Source organism: Gobio gobio (genome assembly GCF_949357685.1).
Source record: "Gobio gobio genome assembly, chromosome: 4".
Lineage (NCBI taxonomy): Eukaryota > Metazoa > Chordata > Actinopteri > Cypriniformes > Gobionidae > Gobio > Gobio gobio.
The window spans coordinates 43,800,597-43,826,106 of record NC_137100.1 but is presented as its reverse complement, the minus strand read 5'-3'; the positions used below and the strand labels follow the sequence as shown (position 1 = coordinate 43,826,106).

The following is a 25,510-nucleotide window of genomic DNA, read 5'->3' as shown; positions in this document are numbered from 1 at the left end:
ATTTGACAAAGTTATGGTAATTTAATGTGACCCTCCTAAAACAAAACAAAAAAGTTGAAATATGGAACATTAAGTGTCTAAAAATGAAGAAACACCAATTATTCAATGACTATATTGCTCATGTATTGAAAGAAATCAAAGACCAAACTGAAAACAGACACACCTCCAAAGCAGCAGGTATCTAGCATTTTAAACAGACAAGTGGATTAAACAGACACAGTGGATTATGGGTTAGTGGGTGGGATATTTACTCCAGAGAGAGTTGAAATTGTGATTGCACACTTAATTTTGCTTATCAGTTATGGATGCCCCAATTCTAAAGGAAAATGCAGAGACAATGAAGAGGTTGTAATTGACTCACCAACCCATCAGAATTCTAGTGATGTTCGACCTGAATGAAATGCCAATAAGATTCAAGTCTGAGATTCAGCACAACCAACCACTGCGGCCTTCAAACTAATGAACAATTATCAACAAATCAAATAAAGATGTGTTTATTACCTCTCTGTGAACATGACTGCGGGTTTGATCTTTGTGGTGATTATTTTTGATCAGTTCTCATTTGTCTTGCATCGTTTAGCACTAAAACAATCACCGCATTCCCAAAATCCAGATATAATTCTCCTCAGCTTTATTCAGACTGACTATGAGAGTAGATTCTGCATGTATCTGTAGCAAAATGAAAGCTTTAAGATGAAGCAGCCAGTTACTGACCTTTTACAGAGCCATGCACATTTTACAAGCCCTTAGATGTGTCCCGATTGGTCAAACTGATATGATAGATGTAATGCACTGCTTGCTGGTAGGTTCTAGTTTGAATTCATAGCATCTCATGACGTTAAAGGTCAGCTCTGCAGAAAATGCTAAGATAAATATATTATCAAACATACAGTATATATATTAAAAACAAGTATAGATTAGTAAACAAACGTATTTTCCTTATTTATACCTCATGCATTACACGTAGTGTGCTAATGGGTAATGGATTTGGCTTTTTCATCTGAACTCAGATGATAGTTCAGATGGGTCATATCAATCAAACTGACATAAAGAGAATTTTAGGTGAGTCGGGCCTAAAATGTGCCCGTAATACTCTTATCAGTAGCCCCGAAGCCAAGTCAAAACAGCACAGACTCCCGCTAAAGATTCTCTGCAGCTAACATGCTCCACTGCCTCCATCCAAAACATATAGATCATTGTCAGTACTTGTAATTAGGGCTACCTCAGGCCATCCATAATCAAATCTCAAGAAACAAACAGTTTTTGTTGTTGAATTAACCATTGTCTAGGGTCTAGACAGTTATTATGAGTGAAAATCTCTCCCCCGGTTTCACAGACAAGGCTTAAGCTAGTCCTAGTCTAAAATGCATGTTTGAGCAGTTTTAACTGAAAGCAACTTGCACTGAGATATCTTAAAATATGTCAGTGTCATTGTTTTGTCTCAAGATGCACACCAGCAATGTTTTTTTTATATGGCACGTTTATAAAAGTTACTTAAATGTCCTAATTGAACTAAGGCCTAATCCTGGCTTAGTCTAAGCCATGTCTGTGAAACCGGGCCTCTGTGTATAAGTTTATGGCTTAAGGTACAAAAATAAGATTTGCCACATCTGCCAGCAGTTTTTGTTGATGTGCTCTGTTTTGTTTCATGCACTGCATGAAAATCTGGCACATTGACACATATTTTGTGGCTCAATGCAGAGAGTATTTCACATATATGATGCAACACATGGTCAAAAAAACTTTCAGGATTACGGGGAGAAAAAACCTTTTAGATATGCAATAAAAACCTTTGATGATAAATTTTGCACTAAGATAAAAGTTGTGAGTCACTTGAGTCATGACAGATGTTGTATTTAGTACTGTAACTTGCATTTGGCAGCAATGAATTTGGACCTTGTCGGCAGTGTTGTAATGGGTGACTACTGTCCTTTCGGTGTTTTTAGCTGAAGAGGCAGAATTTGGGATGAAGGTGTAAGAGGGCATAGTGAGCAAAGTTAATGAATATGTGTGTGTGTGTGTGTGTGTGTGTGTGTGTGTGTGTGTGTGTGTGTGTGTGTGTGTGTGTGTGTGTGTGTGTGTGTGTGTGTGTGTGTGTGTGTATGTGTGTGTGTGTGTGTGTGTGTGTGTGTGTGTGTGTGTGTGTGTGTGTGTGTGTGTGTGTGTGTGTGTGTGTGTGTGTGTGTGTGTGTGTGTGTGTGTGTGTGTGTGTGTGTGTGTGTGTGTGTGTGTGTGTGTGTGTGTGTGTGTGTGTGTGTGTGTGTGTGTGAGAGAGAGAGAGAAAATCTGCAGAGCTGGTTTGCAGTTAGCAGAGAGGAATCACTGAGGCATTACACCCATTTCTACACTAGTTAGAGCTGTCATTTCTAATATGAATACACTGAGTGAAATAAAACGTAGAGGGAAAAGCCACAGATGTTTAGCACTTTACAACATCGCTCTGAATTTTAAATTGCCTTAAGTTCCAACGAATCTGTCATCATGAACGCTCTTTTACACTCACCTTCTTCTCAGCATCCTCGTGGCGTATGTGTGTGTGTCCAAGCTGCTGGATGTCAGAGTGTCTTCCTCCTGGGCCACGCTGGTCCACCAGGTCAGGGGGTGGGGACACACTACGGCCCTGAGGGTCCACCCATGTGTACACGTGATTGGTCACATAACCACCTGGGATCCGCCCCATAGAACAGACTGACATCGATAGCTTCTTAGAACCCTTCAATACCTGTGAATGAAAAAACGATAAATGAGGACAAGAAAGGAAGCAACAAAAATAGGACTGAAGAGGATATTAATAAATAAATGATCGCCTCTCTTTAAAAGTAATTTCTATTACTTCATATGTACACAGAAATAATTAGTCCTGCCACCAAATTAGTCATTATATAGGGATGCATAATATTAGAGATTTTTAATTTATTAAACATTTTTATATTACCTTTGCTGTGTAGCAACTGAGGTGAAATCAGACACATAATCACCTGTTACATTTACTAATATGTTTTAAATGCTTGTGCTTATTAACAGACTCTCCCCCAACACAACAGAGAAGGATCCTCGGTTTCCCTGGAAACAAGACTGATAAGAAGTTTTACGACCCCAAAAGAATGTGGCCACATGGAAAGTCCACAGGGGAAAGACACAAAGCCTCTAAAACACACGCTTTTGCCTCAAGTTATAGACAAACCATCTATAAATGAACAGGCACCCTAGGACCTTGTATGTACACACATACATTTCTTGTAAAGTGTCTGTTGCATTGTATGTCGTTTATGAATGTCTTATGAACAACTTACTATTTCATGTAACCTCATATATTTCGTGTCTCATATCAAATTAATGCTCGCTTCACGACTTACACTTTCATGTATGTCACGTTCTCGTAGGAGGCAATATGTGTTTGTTGCATTAATTAGAGTATAAATGGGCACAGACCCTTCTGATTTCATATGAAACAAAGAGCCATAAAATATTTCCCGCTTGGAAATCCCAAAAAATCTCATTGGTCAAGTCTACCTCAGGAGGGTGTGACCACCCCCAGGCTATAAAAAGAGAGATCTCAGAGTCTCTCTCTCTCTCTCTCGCTTCTCTTCTCACTGGCTGAAACAACACCTCAGCTCGGCCAGACGACCAGCCGGCCTACCGGCAAGATAAGGCCTCCACACACAGCCTCACATGTGTGTGTGTGGGACAGAAAACCAGATGTGACTACTCAGCCATTTGGGCCAACCTTCTTCGACCATCTGAGTCTATGCAAGTTCACCGTCATTCCTTCACTCAACACGGAAGGAATTGACCGCAACTGCAAAACCATCGGACGGGACCATCAAGACTTTCTCCTGCGGCCGTATATCTGGACGCCTTCCCGGGCAAATGCAAGTAATGTACTAAGAAATACAAGTCGCTGTGTAGTTAGCAAAACTGTAAACTGTAAAGTTTATCAAAGACGGTTCTTCCCAAGGTTTCGACTCGTTGCATAACTTCATCCATCTGTTCTGACCCTTTTCCCTCCAACCACTATAACCTTACCTCTTGTCATGTATGTATTGTGTCCGTATGTTTAAAGTTAGTTTTAGTCTTGTTCCGTGATTTAGTTATTAAAGTTTGTGCACAATATTTGGTCCTGACTCCGTGCCTGCAAACATATTGTCCCTTAAATGATCGATCTTGCTATGCGATCTAAGCGCTTACATAAATTCAAAGAAAGAATAAATTAAAATAAAAAAATCAGTTTCTTAGAATTAATTAATAATTAATACTGAAGGAGGAACTGACTGATTGATTGTAATGTTAATGTAGCTACATCAAGTTAATCTATTTAACTTATTCAAAACTTCATAATTAATCATAATGAATAATCATAATGAGTTATGAATAATTATTAATATTTCCCCTCAGAGCTAATTCGCAACAGCTGTTATCTAACAATCAATTAAAGTTCATCTTTAAAAACAATACGACTGAAATAACATTGTTAAATGTAATCTTTAGCAAATCTCAAAATGTATATCCATTTTACATATTGTACATCATAATTATAAGCATTTTTTTTTTATTTATTTAGATAAAATAGTATACAGAAATTTAGCCATAATTTTCTGCTTTTCAGTATCTGTCACATGTAGACATTCACGAATCAATGAATTCCAAAAGTATTCTTAATAATCCAGGAAAATATGCAGGAGATGAATCAACAGGGCAACTACACAATAACATAAACGATAGAGAACACTGAACTGAGGCCACATCCACACAAAACCAGAGCTTTCCCTATCCAATCTTTTTCCCCCCCTCATCTCAAGAAATATCTGCGTACACACAAAACCACTGAAACCGACTCAAAACCATGTAGTATACATGCCAGACCAGTATGTGGCGCTGTAATTCTGCCACAGAGATGCACTAAAAACGGAGAAGAAGGCCCTGTCCCAAATGGCACCCTAAATCCTCACGGCCTTCCTCTGAGTCTGCACTTTCACAATGTAATGCCGCTTTGACTGCCGGGAAGAAGTCCGCTGTGTAACCCGCACCATTGCGGGCTCGGCAGAAGTGCACATCGAAGGCGCATATCGACCTCAAAGTGGGTGCTCGCGAGCCCCCTTCTGAGACCTAAAATGACACCCTGCGGTCTCGCACCAGCCATTGTAAGTCCACAAGACCGAAAGTGCACATGAAGTGTGTCATTTGGGCCAGAGCCGAAGACTTGGAGCATGCGCATGCGGTGTCTGACTAAAGTCGATACCTGGGGTGATGACAACATCGTTTTACAAAATATACGGATTGGCTGTACACAAGAAAATCGAAGGGTGTCTTTTTCAGATTTATCCACTCTGGGTGTCACAGTGTGTTTTGGTGTTGTTTCGTGGTCCTGTTTTATGTTCTTAGTTTATCATGTTCACTGTCATGTTTCTTATTTTGCCATGTTCACTGCCATGCACTTCCTGGTCTTGTCATGTGATTCCCATGCCCTCATGTGTTCTTGTGTCATGTTCTTGGTTCATTGTTCACAGGTGTCCCGTGTCTTGTCATTAGTCTCAGTGTATTTAAGCCCCCACGTTTGTCATGGTCCTTGTCTAACCTGTTATATGGTGAGTGTTCCTAGTCAAGTTTGTGTCGCCAAGTCTTTGCTTTATGTTTGGATTTTTAATAAAAACTGCACTTGGGTTCAGCAACTACAGTGGACAATTGTTACACTTGGACCTGGTTTCTAAAAATAGCAGTTTCAGCATCGCAAACGCAATCCTTGTGTATGGGGCCTGAGAAAACCAACGGTTTATAAACCCTTGTAACAGCGTAAATCAATGTAACAGGGAACAGGTGTGTAACGATGTTTGTTCGTGTGGGAAGAAGGAGGCGGGAACCGGCGAACAATAAACAATAAACTTTAATCAAATAAACAAACAAACAAAGTGAAAGTAAAAGCGGCAGCCCCTCACGGACGACTGCCGCACACATACATAAACAAAACTATAAATAAAAATACAAATCATAGTCCAGGCCTGGTCCACTCTCGTCCTTCATTTGAGTCGCTCGTCCTTTTATGTCTCCGTGCTCCCTCATGAGAGGACTCGAGACCGGTGTGCCTCGCAGGTGATGTTCATTCTCAATCACGCACACCGATCTCGCTCGCTCCTCCCATGTCTCTCGCTCGTCCACCTCGCCACATACCCCCAACACCCCTCGTAGGCCGGGGACTACCCCGCGTCTACGCCTACTCCCCCCCCCCCCCCGGGGAGCCCAATCTCGGCGTCCGGGGATATGGGCCGGCGAGCCGAGAGAACGGGAGACGGAGACCCCCAGAGCGACCGGACGAGAGAGTGAAGAGAGGAGAAAAAAAAATAAAAAATTTGTCCGGTTCCCTGACACACTGCCGCTCGGTCCTCAGCCCGCCGAGAGGCTCTTCCTCGCGGTGCCATGCGATGGCACTGGACGCTCGGTGGACGGCTCGATCCTCCTCCGCCCCCTGGCGGCCGGCGGTGGCTCCTCCTGTCGAGGGCAGCCGGCAGCGAGTCCCACGCGCTCCCTGCTCCTCCCCAACATGGCGGATGGACGCAGGCTCCGGCCCACGGCGAGCGCCAGCAACTCCTCCGCTCCCTCTTGGACGGCAGCCACCCCACCTCGACCCAGGGTCACGGCAGCGAGCTCTCCGTCCCACCGGATCTTCACTCGCTCCAGCACCACCGCCTCGGGCAGCTCCTCGCGGTCTTCACTCATCCGCGCTGCCCGACCTCCTCAGCACCGCGATCCCCCTCAGCAGCGAGGGCTCTTCGACAGCATGTCTCTCCTTCCTCCCGGGTTTCGGCACCAGTGTAACGATGTTTGTTCGTGTGGGAAGAAGGAGGCGGGAACCGGCGAACAATAAACAATAAACTTTAATCAAATAAACAAACAAACAAAGTGAAAGTAAAAGCGGCAGCCCCTCACGGACGACTGCCGCACACATACATAAACAAAACCATAAATAAAAATACAAATCATAGTCCAGGCCTGGTCCACTCTCGTCCTTCATTTGAGTCGCTCGTCCTTTTATGTCTCCGTGCTCCCTCATGAGAGGACTCGAGACCGGTGTGCCTCGCAGGTGATGTTCATTCTCAATCACGCACACCGATCTCGCTCGCTCCTCCCATGTCTCTCGCTCGTCCACCTCGCCACAAGGTGTTAAACTCAAATCAGCAACGAAGGTAACTAATCATGACAGGGAACACTGGCAAACAGGAACAGAATGAAAACGAAACCCAAACTGAACAAAACAACAAAATAGATTCAAATATATAAGACTTAAATAAATAATAAAATAAAAATAAAGTCATTCATGGGTTCATTGTAGCAGTTGTAAACACCAATATGCAGTCATAGTGGCCGATCAATGAAAATGAAATGACTCATTGTTAAACGTTTACATTATGAGGAGAAGTTACACACTGCAGCTTTAAAACAAAAGCTGGGTAATATCTCCGCTGTAATATTCTTCTCCTGAAGACTGCACAGTGATTTGACCTGTTGGAGAGGTAATTCTCCGTTCATGGCCTGTACGAGCCAAACAAATCCAATAAAAGCTCTCACTGACTCTAGTGCAGATCTCTTGTGGATTGGCTCCAGCCATGTAAATCAGTCCTACCACCTCCCTGAACTGCTCTCATCTCTGCATCAGATGTCCACCGACATCCATCTCTGACATTATAGGGACAGAGCTGGATGTCTCAGTGGGATGGGGAGTTCATATACAGATATCACTTCCCTGTAATGAGCATAAGGTTCCGACAGACACCAGAAGTCCCTTGGAAAGGTTGGATCAAATTACGTAGAAGTATTTCCAACCTTTGGACATGCAACCCTGTGTTTGGGCTTCCTCAAAGCAGATCGAAAAGAAAAGGAGAATAAAGAGAAAGACGGGTATAGCGAGGCAGGCTTGCTGGAGTCAGTGCTACAGATAAAACATGAACAATAGCAACTGATTCTCTTTGGAGTTTGTTCCTCAAAGAACTTCAAAAGATCCAGACAAATAAGAAGTACAATATTTGTACAGAAACTACAAAGATTACAATTAAGATCATTTACAACAAATACAGAAATCTGCAGAACATGTCGATCTACAGAAGACAAAAAGTCAAGACAAAAAGCATTCATTAGCATAAATGTATGAGCCGACAGAGCCATGCTAGTGAATGAAATCCCTCTGGCTCGCTCACAGAGAAGCACCTGGATCTACATAGATTAACAAATGTTTAATTGGAGCGGAACAACACATTCAGTGTTGCTTTTTCTAACCGTTCCTGCATGAATTATGAACAACGGCATGTGTGCCCTGGTTTAAAACCGCTCACACAAACACTTTTGAGCAAAACTCGTATTTTTAGCAGGGGGCTAAAAATACGAGCACAAAACCTGTAAAACCGAGTGGAGCGTTTCATCTGCAGCCTCTGAACGGAGCACTTGACCAAATGTGGTCAGCTACATAACACCTCAGTGTGCAAAAACAACAGCACGGACAGCTACCGAGCAGATCTCTTACATAACAGGCAGTATGTGGGGAGTTTAGAGCCATTGAATAAGAGAGACAGAATAAGAGAGAGTGCTGTGTGGTTGTACAGCGGATGAGTCACGTTATTCTATCTTGAGAAATTCTAAAATCACAGGCTTTTCAGATGTCCCACAAATGTATCATTTCATCAAATTTGAAGCTAGTTAATCATACCAGAGACATTATACAGGGGGGAGACTTTGAATGAGAGAAATGGTAGCACTAAAAATGGCAGCTTAGAGCTAAAAAGAACATAACACAGCTCAATACAGCGACTATAAGAATAAAATTCCCGCTTAACAGCTAAAAGAGCCAATCACCTGTTTGTTTACTCTAGAATATGCATGAGCATTAGCTGAATCAGCCTAAGGGATTTACTTTTTTTTAAGAAGACTTAAAACATGTTTTGTGGAAATTTGAGTCTTTACCCATTCAAAGGCCGTATTGCATGACTGCATTTGTCACGATTTCCACAAACTCCTTTGAAACTCCTTTTTACCCCTAAGCAAGTGTATATTGGGGTCTACAGCCTCCCAGAGCCAAATACCAGTCTGAGCTAATTCTTCAAGCTTCAGCAAGAGAGTAACAAACACAAAAGGTGAGACACAGGGAGATGTAGGCAGATAGGAGAGGGAAGGGGAAATGAGGGCATCTGACAGGGCTTTAGTGAATAAACCATAAGCCAGTGTCTCTTCATCACAGAGGCAGAGGACACACCTGACATTTCTGTGCTGAGCCTCAGCAGACACAGCCCTCTTCTGATAAGAACGTGTAACAATCCTATTCCATGCTCACTTCCAGCCACCCGAACAGACACCAACTGAGACATGTGGTGACCTGGAGATAATGAGAGGTGACACAGCTGGTGATGACTAGACAATGACCTCACCGCTTTTAACATAGACAGGTCTGCTTACTCATTCTAAGCAATGCAAATCTGCTTATACAGTCGCAAGCAGTAAAAACTGGCAGTAAAAGGATTTCAAAATCATTTTTGAATTTATGGTGAAACGGTTACAACCAAAAGGGACAAGTATTGGCAGGTTAGCATAGCCATGTTTGCCCCTCCTGTTAGATGCTGTAACTACACCATGGTATTTTTCACAATGGACGTTCATTCACAATTTTGTGGTGTATTCTGATGCAAAACAAGCAATATGTTGTACATATATATATATATATATATATATATAACATGGAACCTAAAAAACAATGGAATATTGTACATTGTGAAAAATAAATCCAAATATCTACACAACATGAATTCAAAATTATACATTTTTATCACTTATTTATACATGGTATCAAAACTAAATGAACTCGTAATTACGATATGTCCAACCTTACATGAAGGGCACTATGGTCACATGGAATTTATGGTTCAGAAGACTGGCTCAAATTTCCAGACAAAAGCCACGTTTCCACCAAATCACCCAGAACTATTTGTCCCAGACCTGTTGCGGTCTGCATTTCCATCACGGTCTAAAGTACCATGAAGATTAGACAAATTAGTCTGGTGATGTAGGACTGCACACAACTTTCCAGTTCCCGCTGAAAAATATCAAATTACAAAAATAAAAATGAACGCAACGACCAAAGGAGCAAAACTACGAGGAGAACGGCAACCATTATATTCAACAACTGACAAATCAAAGAAAGAAACAAAAGGGTTATATATACACAGGGCTAAACAAGCTTTACAACATAATAAGTTTAAGGGATAGTTCACCCAAAAAAGAAAATTAGCCCATGATTTACTCACCCTCAAGTCATCCTAGGTGTATATGACATTCTTCTTTCAGGCGTATAAAATCTGAGTTATATTACAAAAATCCAGGCTAATCCAAGCATTATAATAGCAGTAATAGTTGCTCTGTTTTTGAAGTCCATAAAAAAAATGCATCTGTCCGTCGAATAACGTTCTCCACGCGGCTCCGGGGTGTTAATAAAGGCCTTCTGAAGCGAATCAATGCGTTTGTGTAAGAAAAATATCCATATTTAAAACTTTATAAAGTAAAGTTTCGGCCCACCGCCTTCCGTGTTCAATTTATGGAAAAAGTGTTGAAAGTTCCCCTGCTGATCGAAAGACTAACGCAACCAGGTACGCTTGTCATGACGTCACGCACGCATCTTGAGTTTCACTTTCAACTTTCAACACTTTTCCACGGTTATTCTGGTTTATTTTTTTTGGACTTCAAAAACAGAACAACTATTACTGCAATTAGCCTGGACTTTTTTAATATAACTCAGAATATCATATACACCTAGGATGACTTGAGGGTGAGTAAATCATGGGCTAATTTTCATTTTTGGGTGAACTATCCCTTTAATAAGACACACCTGGGGAAGAAAATCAAGTGAAAAAACTACAAAATGACTACAAAAAGGCACATGGGACAGAAAACAGTCCATACACAAACACAGAGAACATACATAAAATAAAATAAAAAAATTCTTTTTTTTTTTAATCTAAGAAACAGGAGACAAATGTCCTCACTAAATTAAGAGAAATAATTAAGATGTTGAAGAGATCTCATTTATGATATCTCTTATATGAGACCAGTATAAAACTGAATAATGAGACAGGAGGAAGGGTTTTGATGATAGGAGGAAGGTTTTTTTTTTTTTTTTTTTTTTAAAGAAAGAAAGAAAAAGAACAAAAAAGCCTGAAGATTGCATTATTGCATACATTTTAAAAAATCATGATAACATGAAGACTTGACTACTGCAGAGGTATTCAATTAAAGTTCAAGAGCTGCGGAGGATCGTGACTGAGGAGATACTGTATTGGGGTCCAATGTTTTTCTCTTGAAGTCTGGACCATTTTTATATTTTGCTTTAAAAAGTATCTACTAAAAACAAAAAAGCAATGTACATAATAATCAAAACGCCCTCATCATGAAGACAGCTGTGTTGTCTTTCCTTGCCATTTACAAATAATTGTTCATAACAATAACATTGTTTATTATGAAATGCTCTTAACATGTTGATTAATAATGTTAAATGTAGATGAAAAAAGCATCTTGCCAAAAAACTTAATATTTGAATGGTTGGCCAAGCAAGGGTCCGGAACCGGACCGTGATCCACTATTTGACGACCCCTGGACAACAGAATTGGACCATCCCCTGTGCTTATCTGAGCTAATTCTGCCATTTCTGCAAATGATTGACATAAACAGCACTGTAATTCAGTTTTACAGGGGATTTCATAAGCAAGGATCCCACCACAACCATAAATGTTGGAGAATTATGTATTGAAGAATTTAGGGATGAATAGGGAATGGATGAAGGGGAGGAGAGAAGGGGATGGTAGTCAGGCTGATCTGGGCATCTGGTGTTAGCAGCCAAAAGATTAAGAGTAGGGGCATCATCGCAGTTAAATGTAGGCCAAGTGATTAGGACCCCCCGATACAACCTGAAAGGGAAGAGAACAGGGGTTGGTAAAGATGGTTGATGGATGAGAGAGGGAGGGGAAGGGAGGGTTCGAGAGAACGAGACAAACAGTACTGTAAGGGGCGGCCCGATATAAGACGGTTTGAGAAGAAGGTATAAGAAGGTTTATATAAGTCAGGTTTGTGTGGCCCCACTACCGAACCTCAGTTAACTAGTTAACTTCATGAATAATTAAGCACAATGCCTTCTATTGCAGTTTCAGTGTCCTAAACCACAGGGATCCGTGGACAGTTCCAGAACAGTCCGTAAAAGCTTTGCAATATGTGCACTACCCCCTGAAGACATCAGACCTAGAAACACCATTAAACAGTAAAAAAAACTAGGTCTGAAGCACAACATTAAAAAAATGTCAAGAAAAGATAACCTTCACTCGTTAACATGAGGAACTTTTTGAACATACTTCTCAGCCTTCTTTCTGTCCGATTAGCTTATCACTAAAATGCTCTGATGGAACTAAATATCTTACATAAAGATCTTTAGGGACATTGAAGCACTAAACCTGCCATTCTTTCCTCTCAGTCTCATTTCTGTTCCTTAACACATTTGTCAGGCACTCACTACTTCATATGTCATTCATTCTCTGCAAATCTGGACGGTGAGCTCATACTGTGTTGAAGAAAAAGCAGAGAACTTTTCAGATTTCATGACCCATTCAGGATGTAAAAGGTCAGGAGAAGAATGTAAGCCTCCAGGGAGGCACAAAAATATCTCACTTGAAAAGTTTGAATGCAGCAAAGGTTGGTGAGATAAATATAAACATGTTCTATATGTTTGCAGTGAAGGCATACCACATATTGTATGTTCATTTTTATTCGCTGAAAAAACATGCATGGCAAAACTGCCCAACGGGAGCTAATAACATTTACATTTATGCTTTTGGAAGATGCTTTTATCCAAAGCGACTTACAGTGCCCTTACTACAGGGACGATACCCCTGGAGCAACATGGAGTAAAGTGGCTTGCTCAAGGACACACTGGTGGTGACCGCTGGGATCGAACCAGCAACCTTCTGTGTGTCAGTTCCATGGTTTAACCCACTGGACCAGCATCTCACAAAGGTTATTGACTATGAAGCCTGAAAACGAGAGCTGTATAAAATTCCTACTCTCCTCATACTTTAAAAGAAGAGATTTGAGAATCACATCGCATATTTGAGTCACCTGGGTTGCCAATATTTTAATTTGCTTGTTTATTGTTCCATTAACTGTGGCAACGCAGTGTGAAGACAAGCAAATAAAAGACGCACACTCCATTAAAACACTGATAGCAGCTATTACCTTCAATATAAATTTTGATTATAAATGTGTTTAGTGCACATTCCCAGCACTGGAGAGAAATGGTATAGCCTCTAAAAAGGAGAATAATAGGGGAAAAAAAAACAGAAATTTCCCTGTTCATCAAAAGTTTCAAAAGCTCATCGCTCTCCACTGCTTTCTTCATTTTTCAGCATAGCTCGCTGTTTAAATCTAAACTCTGCAACAAAGTGTACACTGCATGTAAGGTCACAAACACACTGTGGCAGGGAATGATTGCTTTCTAGACCTGCATATACACTGCCATTGACGTACATTAAACATGCTTTAGACTTCATGGTTTCCCAGAAGACATATATTTTCCCCATTGACAGCCATTCAAAAGTAATCAAATATTCTGACATAATTTTCCAAAAACAACTACCACTGAGACAAATGGGAATGCTAATGTATAACTCCCTCTCCAGGTTTTTGTAAGACCTCCTTGGTTTGAAAGAAAGGAAAACTGTCCTAGGATTCCTTAAATCCACTTTTATACATTGCCTTGCCAACCAGACTGTCCTCCAAAAAAAAAACACCCTCTACACTCTACAAAAAAAAAAAGGTTCTATATGGCACCAAAAATGGTTCATGGCTCGTAATCATATAGGGGAACCTTTTTAAGTGCTATATAGCACCAATTTTGGTGCTTCAGTGGTTCTTCAGCGGTTCTTCAGAGGTTCTTCACCGGTTCTTTGACTAGTGCTATATAGCACCGCTAACTAAGGTGCTAAATAGCACCGCTACCATATACAGAACATGTAAAGATATGGTGCTATATGGCACCAAAAGTGGTTCCTCTATGATTACGACGAAGAACCATTTTTGGTGCCATATAGAACCTTTTTTTTAGAGTGAATAGGTTGTTTTTTAAGCACCTTATTACGACCTTTATTTATGTTTTAAAGTCATGCGCCCTTTAGCTGGCGTAAAAATAATGACAGTGTTGTGTTACGTCTGTCGTCATGACTGTCATTACCAATCAAAATGCGTGTTCATTTAAATGCAATGTGTGGACCACCATTTGTCATATTTCCATTTAGCAAAACTCTTTTTTAATTAACAACTACACCCATGTTGCATTCACTGCATGTACTTTCATAACACAAAACTACAGTTCTGCCAAAACTCCCTGTTTTGTATTGTCAGTACTATCAATAGCCGCGTTTCCACCGAAATTACCCGGAACTATTTGTACCAGGAACTTTTTTCCCAGGAACTTTTTCTCCCCCAGACCTGCTACAATCTGCGTTTCCACCGCGGTCTAAAGTACCGGGGAGATTAGGCAAATTAGTCCGGTGACGTGGCAATGCGCGCAACAAACTCCATTGTTGCAAAGAAAATATTTACTGAACGCAGAACCCACGAAACCCACCTCGCAAAAGACTTGTAAATATGGCGGTGGAAAAAAAAATGCTGCGAGAGCTCAACCAATCAGCATGTTCAGCGCCCAAGTCCAACCCCCGAAAGTTCGCGAACTTTTCAAAAGTACCACCTCGCAAGCAGGGCCGTTTGGAGGGGGGAATATTTACCCGGAACTTCATTTAGACCCTGGTTCCTGCGGTCGAAACACACCGAGTTCCCCCCCAAAGTTCCTGGTTCCGGGGTAAAGTTCCTGCGGTGGAAACGCGGCTAATCACTCTACATTCAGGCTCTTCCTTACCTTTTTGTTCAGCATGACAGACCCAAGACTGGATAACACCCTCAAACAGCAAGATAGTTTAACACTGAAATGCACCATTTAGAAAACGCAGTACATGAAAGCATTCAGTTTTTGCTGCTCAAAATTTGAGCAAAACATTCAATTCAGAGGAAGCGATATAAATTCAGGCAGATGCCTGAGAGCTTTTTCTGCTCTGAAAAGTATTAGGGTATAAAAATAAAATAAAATAAAATAAAAACTAGTTAAGCACAGGTAATAGAACTGGCTCTAAAATATGGTAAATAAGAGCAGATAAATTTGCTGTCACCTTCAATATGCATTGAGAATTACCTTTGTTACCATTTGCAATTGCTCTCTGTCTCTCTTATGTCTTCTTGTGTTAAAATCAGTCTTTTCAATTCAATTTCATAAAAAAATAGGGCTACTGTGCATCCTTGCAAACAAACTGTCATCTCACAAAAAAAATATGCTTCACTGTTGATTCACTGAAATGATTCAGTGCAGTAAATGCAGCATATGCACAGCCAGGCACTTAGTACAGATGGAGTATATGTCATTTCCAAGGGCAGCAGTGAGACACGTTCTGATACCTCGAATCAGACGTCTGCGTGCTGCGAGATTGATCTAATATCTGTCAAGGCCAGCAGGCAGCAACAATAGCAGACAACTTTACCAACTGATCAGTACGAAACTGCTGTCCTCGCTGTGGTAATTGCTGTTTTGGGGCTTGAACAGAGAGAGATCAAAGTGAAGCAAACATAAACAGAAAGAAATTTAAACGGGCAGCAAGTGTCACGACAGAGGTCGAATGGTAGCTGGTCACAGTGCTTTGTTTTAGACTATGTAAAATTGTTCAGTTGGATAGAGCTTTAGAAAAGGAGCAGAACAGCTCATCAGTGCGGCTATAGATGAGTAATGCCTCTCAGTCTGCTATTCTAAAGCACTCATGGTTTTAATTATACAACTTTGTAAAGCAGTCACGAAATAAACTGCATTTACAATACCAGACAAAGGTTCGGACTCCTTTTCATTTTGCATTATTAGTTTCCACTACCATTGCATAAATTGTAGTATGGGAATTATGTAGTGACTTAATACGTATGTGATGGTCTGTTCATCACACAATATTTATTTATTAATTTTATTTATATATCAAAAAATGGTCCCCAATGTTTAAACAAGCACATGCACAAATTATATTTCAGAGCTAAGGTGGGGGAAAAGATTATCAGTGAAAAAAAGCTTACATTTTGACCTGCTTGTCACACAAAGCTAGAAACCCTGATCACTGTATGATTTCATTGAGCCAAGAACAAAGATTTTGTGTAAACTCATATGATTTTATAAATGAGGCCCATTGTATGGAAAAGCACGGCTTTAGATTTTGGAAAATATTTTGTGTTCTAACAAAGGAAGAAAGTAATACTGAATTACATAAAGGTGAGTAAATGATGCCAGAATTTTGACTTTTGGGTGACTATGGGCCCTAGCATACACATGGCGCAATGCGGCGCCAGAAGCAACGTTACTAGCTGTTTTTTGCTAGTTTCAGCCCAACGCAGTTGTCATTTTCATGTCCAGTGCCACGTTGTTTAAATAGAAAATGCATTTGCACACACATGTATTTAAACTGACTCAGGTTGTCAGGTTGAGGGTGTCTATATTCCACCATGTAAATAGCAATCTGCCATGGTGCAAGCACACCTGGCTTTTAAAGGGAATGAGAGATGACACTCTGGTTTATTGCACGTTACGCCCAAAACACACCCATTACTCATTAAGAGAATAGGGGCATCCCTTTTAGACCATGCGTGCCAACCATTTTTCCTGCCGTTAAACTGGCAAAAGTGGATTCGAACACGCCCTAAGTGCACTTGCACTTTGAGCTTTAGACCATGTGCTTAGATCGTTAAAATAGGGCCCATAGTCTTTAAGTTTAGTAGTGTTACAGTAAGGTTTTATGTAACAGCAGTTCTACCATTATTCTCTATTGCACAAATAGTTCCTAAGGACATTTGTAACTCCATAAGTTTGTTGCCAATATTATGTCCAATGTTATGAAATGACATAATAATTACTCATCATCATTGTCTATTAAAGGGATAGTTCACCTAGAAATTAAAATTCTGTCATCATTTACTGACCCTCATGTTGTTCCAAACCTGTATGAGTTTCTTTATTCTGCTGAACACAAAAGAAGATATTTTGAAGAATGTTTGTAACCAAGCAGATAGAGCAACCATTGACTACCATAGTATTTTTTCCCTACTATGGTAGTCAATGGTTGCTCTATCTGCTTGGTTAACTCATACAGGTTTGGAACAACTTGAGGGTGAGTTATGACAGAATTTTCATTTTTGGGTGAACTATCCCTTTAATAAAGGATATGCATCTATCTGCCAATACCAAAGACTGGCCAAAACATGTTTAAAATGATATGGGAAAGTAATGAAGCACAAAAGTATGAGACAGAGAGTGAACGGTGGAATTTGTATTCTAAATGAGTGCAGAGTGAGATCAGGTGAGATGTAGTCATTCTCCAGGGATAACATAAGGCAGAAGGAGAAACAGGGAATACACAAGCGTGCAAACAGGAAAGAAAGGAAGAAAGAGCGATGATAAACTACTTCATTCAAAACCAGAAGGAAGGCCGGAGGTGTGTGCACAGGCAGTTTATGACTACAAACTCCAAACGTTCATGCTCCACAAGAAGGTAATTGTTCAATTCAGGTTAAATTCCCCTGGTGCAAGCTCAAACTCACTGTGATTTCAACATGCTTCCAATCCTAACCAAATGTCTTTGACATTCCCATTACCCTATGAGACAAGCTTATGTAGGGGAATAATGTAGAATAAGCAGATTGTCAAGCATTCATTTTCATACAAGGTTTTGATGAAGAAATAAGTTATTTATTCATACTTACAGTAGGACCATTGTGAGTTTCTGTCAAGAAGGAAAAGCACTTTGCAACATCTGGGTGGGTCTATACAAGTCTCCTTCTTGAAGCCTCTCAGCTAAAACTAAGGGAGAAAGAGGTCTCTAATTGACTCTACATCTATCGGTCCTCTGGCATCCGCTTGGCCTTTTAAAATCTCCATGACAGTGCAGCAGATGGACTGTGTAAAACTCCATTCCCATCACCCTCTGCCCCTCCCCACTCAATATATCTCACTCTCCCTCTCTTCCTCCAAGCCATGACAACAACAAAAAAATCTCTCTTGCTTTGATAAATTGAACCATCTTATCTTTCACCGACCCATTCAGCACTTCTGTCTTTGATGATCCTCAATGGTTGGAAAAACAAATCAGCTTTTCCTTATTTTGACACTTATATAACCACAAAATCTCCCCCTAGACTCTGACTTATCCTTTCCATCTAAAAGTTATAAAATGGCCAATGTGCAACAGTGCGGTTGAGCTGTATTTGTTCCAAAGCCATCAAATATGGAGTGCACATTGATTTGGGCTCATGTACTGTGTGTTGGGAGTGCTATGGAGGTTTGTTAGCTATTCACAAGACTAGGGAAGTCTCAGTGCTTACTGCTAATTCTACTGACAGAGATCAAGAGAAGGAGATAAATATAGTGAATCAAGATAAGACTTGAAATACAGAGGGGTACAAGCAGCTGCGTCGCCATTTATTTGCATTGCCTGCACAATTTGTCATTGAGAATAATTACTTAAGACTGGCAGGTCAATAGGGGTGAGACTCCAACAGAGAGAGCAGACGATGTGACTTTGCCTGCTGTACATCTTTGTCAAATCTCCTGTTATTCAGCAGATCACTTTAAAACAAATTATTAATCTCTAGTTATTCACATTTGAATGACAGAACAGGATTTGAGTGTCTTTTTTGTAGAGATGCACTAATCGACCGGCCAGGGAACAGAATCGGTCTATTTTCCTGATGACTGGCTAGGACCGGTGACCGGCCAGTCAGTCTCACGTCTTTCTGATTCCGAGCCAGTCTGTTTTATTGCCAGCGGCACAGGCTCTCTTCTCTCTGATGGCAAATTGACACTCACTCATCTCACGCTCACACCAAAAGCATGCGCACCACTGATCTATAAGTTGAGTGCACAAGCCGCCACTCAAACAGCTTGTCAGTCGCAAGTACCAAAATGAGTGGCTTACTGCACTCGAATACATACAAAAAGATGTCAAAAAGACCACCTTGTCGAGTATTCAGCTAAACACAGTCAGTTTTAGAACGTAGTTGAGAAAGATAAGGCATGTTGTGTAACAGTATATTGGGTCCATGTATAAACTCTTAAAGTGACAGCAGTCTAATAAACCTGCTGCTGTCTGTCTTGTTAATCAAAGGACAAAGAAAATAAAAACTAAGAATATCACTCTCTGCCCTTGACTGAATAAGTTTTATAACTTTAATTGTAGGCATTAAGCTGTTAATAATAAAGACTATCCAGTGTTATTTTTTATTTGATAACTTTTATTTCTGTAGTATTTCTTACCTGAATACAAACCTACTGTTAGACCCACCTGAAAAATGCAAAGCCCTTTTTATTTAATATCTCTCTTTATTCTATTGCATTTATGTGTGCTGTTGTTTGCAAATTGTCTGTTTGTTCTTATTTAATTACTGACTTTTTACTTTTTTATGAAATTAAAATGTTGTGTTAAAGAAAAGTATATTTTTGTTTGTATATGCTGTCAATTATAGGCTAGCTCTAAGAAAGAAAATCGGAACTGGCTGATCACTTCCAAAAAAAAATCGTAAATCTGAATATTACAATCGGTTCACCTCTACTTTTTCGCAAGGCTGTGATCCTTCTAAGAGTAAGATATAAATTGGAGTATATGGAAAGTCAATTCACGCAGCGTTTAAATGAAATAAACGAATCCCTGGTGCCGATTTAATCTTTTGATTTATTGTTTCCCACCCATTGACGCACCTCACTACACGCCAAACTCTCTGTCAGAACTAATCAAGGCTCACAGTTGAGGCAGCTATGAGTGTGTTCTCCAGCTTAAACACTGTCTGTTTAATTAAACGATTTTATGAATTATTCAGCTCCTAATGGGAAGCAGAATGGATCCAATTAATAAATGAGAGCAGGAATCCCAACAGGACTGGCTCTGAACACCCCTATTAGCTTGGCACGAAAACAGGAACTACAGCAATTAGCGTGGAAATATGGTGGTGGAATTCAGGTACAACATCAACATTTACTGTTGAAAAGTGTGATCAGTCTTGTTACCATAGTTATGTTCATAAAATCATAATTATGTATTACTTTGGACTGATGGATGAGCACTTGTAGGAACTCTGTATATAAGGGAAACAGGTCTATTTAGCTCAAATGAAATTATTAATTAATTCATAGGGAATTTTGAAAGAGTCACTTATTTTACGGCTGCTTAAAATGACTCGTCCAGCGTTCATTTGAACGGGCCGTAACTATCAACTCTGAAACACTACAATAGCCAGGAAACAGATCAGCAGTTTAAGACATTAAATTTGTAAGCACATAACACAAGAACACTTATCTTTAAATACAAACGAAACTTTATTGATTACTCAACACATAAAACAATATCTAAAACAAACACACGCACACACACATTCACCCGCGTTGCAGAAAGGAAGAAAGTGAGGAAAGAATGAGTTTTAAGAGAGTGAAATGAAGAAATCCCAAGTTTCTAGCAATATATGCATTTCACGTGTTCACACTTACAAATAAGTAAATAGTATAATAGTATGCGTATTAGTATGCACATTTGGCGTGCTGTCCGAGGTGAGGGCTCCAAGCTCGGCATTTGGCCCGAACCCAGTGTACTCCTCCCGTATCTCTGGTTAGGAAGTTAACAGGTGAGTGTGAGGAAGACGGGGTGGTGGAGGGATGCTGAAAAACTGTCAATGAACATTGGTGAGTTGACTGGGTATTTATATAGTCCTTCACTTGTGCTGATTGGGTGGACATGTTGATTGCTGATTGCTGACAGCTGGTTAGAAGGACATGATGATTGGATAGATCATTTGAACGTGTTCCTCCTGAACTTTGTTAATAAAACATAATTTATACCACATGACCTGAATGAACCATCAATCATTAATTTAACCCTCCTATCATTTCTGTGTTTCCCGTACAACGACGTAACTCACTGCTTAACTACCATAATACATTGCATCGTTGAAGAAATCCACTAGCTAGTCACGGCTGTTTCCCGAAACCATATTGTCGCAAATCTGTCGTTCAACCCCGTTGGTTAATGATGTCACACAGGTGGTGGATTAATAACTGCTTTTAATGCATTATTTGGAGATCGAATTCATGCTAGATTTTTTGCTAGAAATTATGGACATGGTACCTGAGGACTAATTCTTATTTTTCTCAAATATTTTGCTTTATTTCCAGATGCAAATAGGCTCGTTCTTATGTACTAGAGCACGTCCGCACATGCGCACTCTTCAAAAAAGGTGCTTTAAATCTCTTGATAAACCAAAAGACATAAATTACATTTGTATCGTTCAAAATAAATGATTTAGATTGTGTTAAATGTCAGCTTGCTTATTTTGCTCAAGATAAGGATTTATTAAGCCCACATGTCATGCAAACAAGAAGCTTCTAACCACAGGTCGAGAGCTGTCGTTGCAACCACACAAGTTTGCGATGCTGTTTGCGAATGTTCGTTGGAACGATGGTTTCGGGAAACACTGACTGGTTGAACTATGTTGATAACGACGGAACTTGCAACCATAGTTGGCTAACGATGCTTTTGTGAAACGCACCCCTGTCCAGTTAGAATCTGGAGAAACTTGCATTTGTATCTCGTTTCGTCTTTGAATGGGGATTCCCTTTCGGTCCTGGCCGGAGGGGTTCCCAGGTTCTTTTATTCACTGACGGTCTTGTTGTGTCTTTGATCGACGTGTTGGGAAGCCAATCACGTGCTGTGTTGCCGGCTGTATGGAAAGTCTCGTGGGTGTTGTTTGAAGTTGAAGCAGAAGATTCGTCCAGCAAAACTTTGCGGCGAAACTTAACTTAGAACACAAGACTCAATGGAAAGAAAATAAACTTAAGTAAAAGAAAGGAAAGTGAGAGTAGAGTATTCAGATGGCTTGAATGAAATAACCCATTTTCTCTGATCTTGGTCTGCCACGTCTGTCTCGTCATCTTATGTCTCTGGCATCTTTTGTCTGGACTTTGTTCATGTTCTGAGATTATACTCAAAATGTCTGCCCATCCTCCGGGATGGGTCCTGACCAATTAGGTATCATCTTCTTGGGTCCGAGGTGACTGTGTCCCTACCCCTCACCATAAATGATCTGTTATCTCTGGTCTCCTAACTTCCCGCTCTTAAGCAGAGTACAGTTAGACATGATTTCTTATTATAAGAGCACAATACATTCTAGACAAATTTCATTCCAATCATCTTCTGGATTATAAGCAAACAAAAACAAAGTTACCAAGCAAGGTGCACTTTCACTCACTCATTCAATAGTTACATAATATACAGGAATTGTGAGGTATATATATATGCATAATGGTCACGTGTATTGGTTATAGACATGATATAGAATTATGCAGCCGAAGGCTGTTTGAATGCAAGTCCGGCTCTCATTCTTTTTTGAATGATTTGATGCAGTTTATATGTAACAACAGTTTCTGTGAGTTTCCCTTTGGATTTTAGCCGTGTCACTCATCATTTAAAGGTTGTTGAGAAGACAGGGATCTGCTTTGACTCTTTGTCTTGGGAGTCAAACAACTTTGTCGTAATCTTGGTGTTTGTCAAAGTTTGCAAGGCAATAAAGTACTTAGCTGGGGTTTTTGTCAGCCTGATGCAGACTGACCGGCGCCTATGTCTTTTTCGGTGATAGATGGTTAATTTTTGGGGTCTGGAGTGTTGAGTTGGGTTTTGTGTGGAATTATGTTTGAACGAATCATCTGGAACATGTATTTGTGTCTGGTGCGCCCTCAATCCCTACACACACTTGCAACAAAAATGTGCAAATATTTTAAAATATATATATGTATTATTTTGAAAAGCTAGGGCTGCACAATTAACCGAAATAAAATTAATTTTAATCTCCAGAGATGAAGTTCTTGTGGAGCAACATGCACCAACTATCTTCTCAAACATGTATGAGAAGTGTTTATAAACCGGTTGTTGTCAACAAACGAGAAGCTTTGAGGGCTCCCTGCAAATTTACACCAAAATACAGTTTTTTTTATTTGCTTTGGTACTATTTTCACTAGTAAGGTGTACATTTTCAAAACTCTTAGTACAAAAATCTAAACTGATCACACTTGTAACACAGCTAGTCATTCTTTCAAAACCTGATGTAATGCTTTCATTCAGTGGCACATATCTTCAGTCCACATAATCATTGTTTCAAACACAAGATTATTGTAATATGTAATGAGAACATTCGGTTTAATCACTGAAACACAACAGTATGATCTTCTGTCAGTTTAGTACTTTTAACAATCAGTTCATCCAACAGCAAACAATGCAAGATACATGTTTCAAATCACCCTTGTTGCTGAATTATCTACAGTAACACAGGCTACAGATGCCACATAAGAAAATACGCTTACATTACCTAATTTATGTTATTTAATCTATAATGTTTGTAATAGTATCTATCTATTCAGTGTGTTATCAAAAGGTGTGATGAAGTTACAACACAGCCATGAGGTTCTGGGCTATAGAACAGAGTTTGCTGCCAATACAGTAAATGCTCTCACTGTACCATATGACTGAATCTACTGTAGTTGAGCTTTATAAGGGTGAGTTACAGTAATGTGTCTCTACCATGGTAATCTGTTTGCAGTATCAAATGCATACATACTGTAATGTACAGTAAAATGCTGTATTTGATGCCATCTGTCTCCCTTCTTCTGATGTATTTCTGATCAGTCTGATGTTACATTGTCATTGACTATTTCCTTTCCCTTATACTCTACTCTGCTCTGTTCACTCACTCACACACACACACTCACACACATATGTCTGGTTCACTATCTTTCTGGGTATAAGCAGGCATAATGGTTACAAACTGTATATTCTCTCCCCTTACACTAACCCTACCCATAAACCTATCAATCACACAAAACTTTCTACATTTTTACATTACAGTAAAAAAAAAAAAAAGTCCCTGCAAGGACAAGTAATTAGGATACTGCCATCTTTATAGGGACATCTTGTCCCCATAATGTAGAGTTTACCAGGCCACACACGCGCACGCACTTTGAACATAGTAGTTATAATCTATGATCAATTGCTTATAATGTAAAAATAAATAATTACATATGGTTATCTATATCGGAAATTGCAAACAAAGTAGAAACTATGTATATAGAATCAATATCTAAAAGAAATCTATAGGGGAACCAAATGATTAATTGATTAACCATTAAGATCTGTTGGATTAAATAATAGACAAATGTATTAAACTGAACGAGAAGAGATGCAAATCAAAAGTTTCATAGAAAGAGCTTTATGAAAGGCAGTTACTGTGAATGAAACATTTACATAGATGAAACAGTTATTTTTTGTGGTGAAAAGGATACTTTGTAGTTTTGTGTATTGTACTAACACAATTGAAAATATGCTTAAATGTTTGAAAAAAGTGCACTTTTGATGATCTGTTGTGATATTAGTACCATGAGTTTTGAAAATGCACACCTTGCTTGTGAAAATAGTACCAAAGCGAATAAAAAAAACTGTAATAGCTTGATGGTTCAACATTTGAAAATGAAGACACTAAGACTGCCATAAATATTAGTATTGTACAGAACCCCTAAACGGACCTTTGTAAATATTAAAAAAAAAAAACAGACTTTCGCATGTGCACAAGAAACGTTTTGTGTGCTCAGAAAAACTATTGTAGAGCTGCTCGCTGTTAACTTGAAGAATTGAATGAAGGAATTCAGCATTTCTTAGACACCTGTGAGGATGCGTTAAACCCTACAAAGTGGTTTAATAAACCAATGGATCTTTTATATGGGATAATACAAATATACTACCCTAAAGAAAGCCAAATTGTGAGCACTTTTTGCTGTACCAATCAGGGTCGGATCTAGGCATAGGCAGGGGTGGGCTGAGCCTTTACATATAGAGCCTTTACATCTATCATCCTACCCTACCCCAGCCCAACCAGGCCGGCTGTGTTAAAGCGGACATGAAATATGACATACTGTCTTAATGAAAGTAAAAAAAAAATTCACTTTTTACTGTACCAGTCTTTTTTATGGATCCTTGAACTTGGCAAATAGGTCAATTCACACAACCGTATTGCGCCATCAGCCTGTTTTAGCTGCGCGGTTTCTCTGTCACAAAAGAAGATGCATTAAAGCGGACATCAGGCCTTGATATTAGAGGTACTGCCCTAATAAAATCCGAATTTTGAGCAAACAGATCTATATTAAGTAATGCGCATCCATGCTCTCAATTTTCTTACAGTTTTTCTCTGTCGCTTTGGTATATTTCTCAGATCACAACTGAAATTCTCAAAACTACTTGTTCAACCACACATCAAGTCACTTGTGCACATAATAAATGTAATTTCTCATTGTGTGTGTGTGTGCGTGTGTGTGTGTGTGTGTGTGTGCGTGTGTGTG

At 39.8% G+C, this 25,510-nt stretch overlaps 1 protein-coding gene across 1 annotated transcript in view; it reads right to left on the bottom strand.

The window, feature by feature from the left end:
• whrnb (whirlin b) overlaps positions 1-25,510 on the bottom strand; it is a gene marked incomplete at its 3' end in the record, with an annotated part of 68,622 nt that overhangs the window by 38,058 nt on the left and 5,054 nt on the right. The window contains exon 2 of the mRNA XM_079816017.1: positions 2,504-2,722. Coding sequence (XP_079672143.1) covers positions 2,504-2,722 — 219 coding nt within the window. The remainder of the gene's footprint in view (positions 1-2,503; positions 2,723-25,510) is intronic.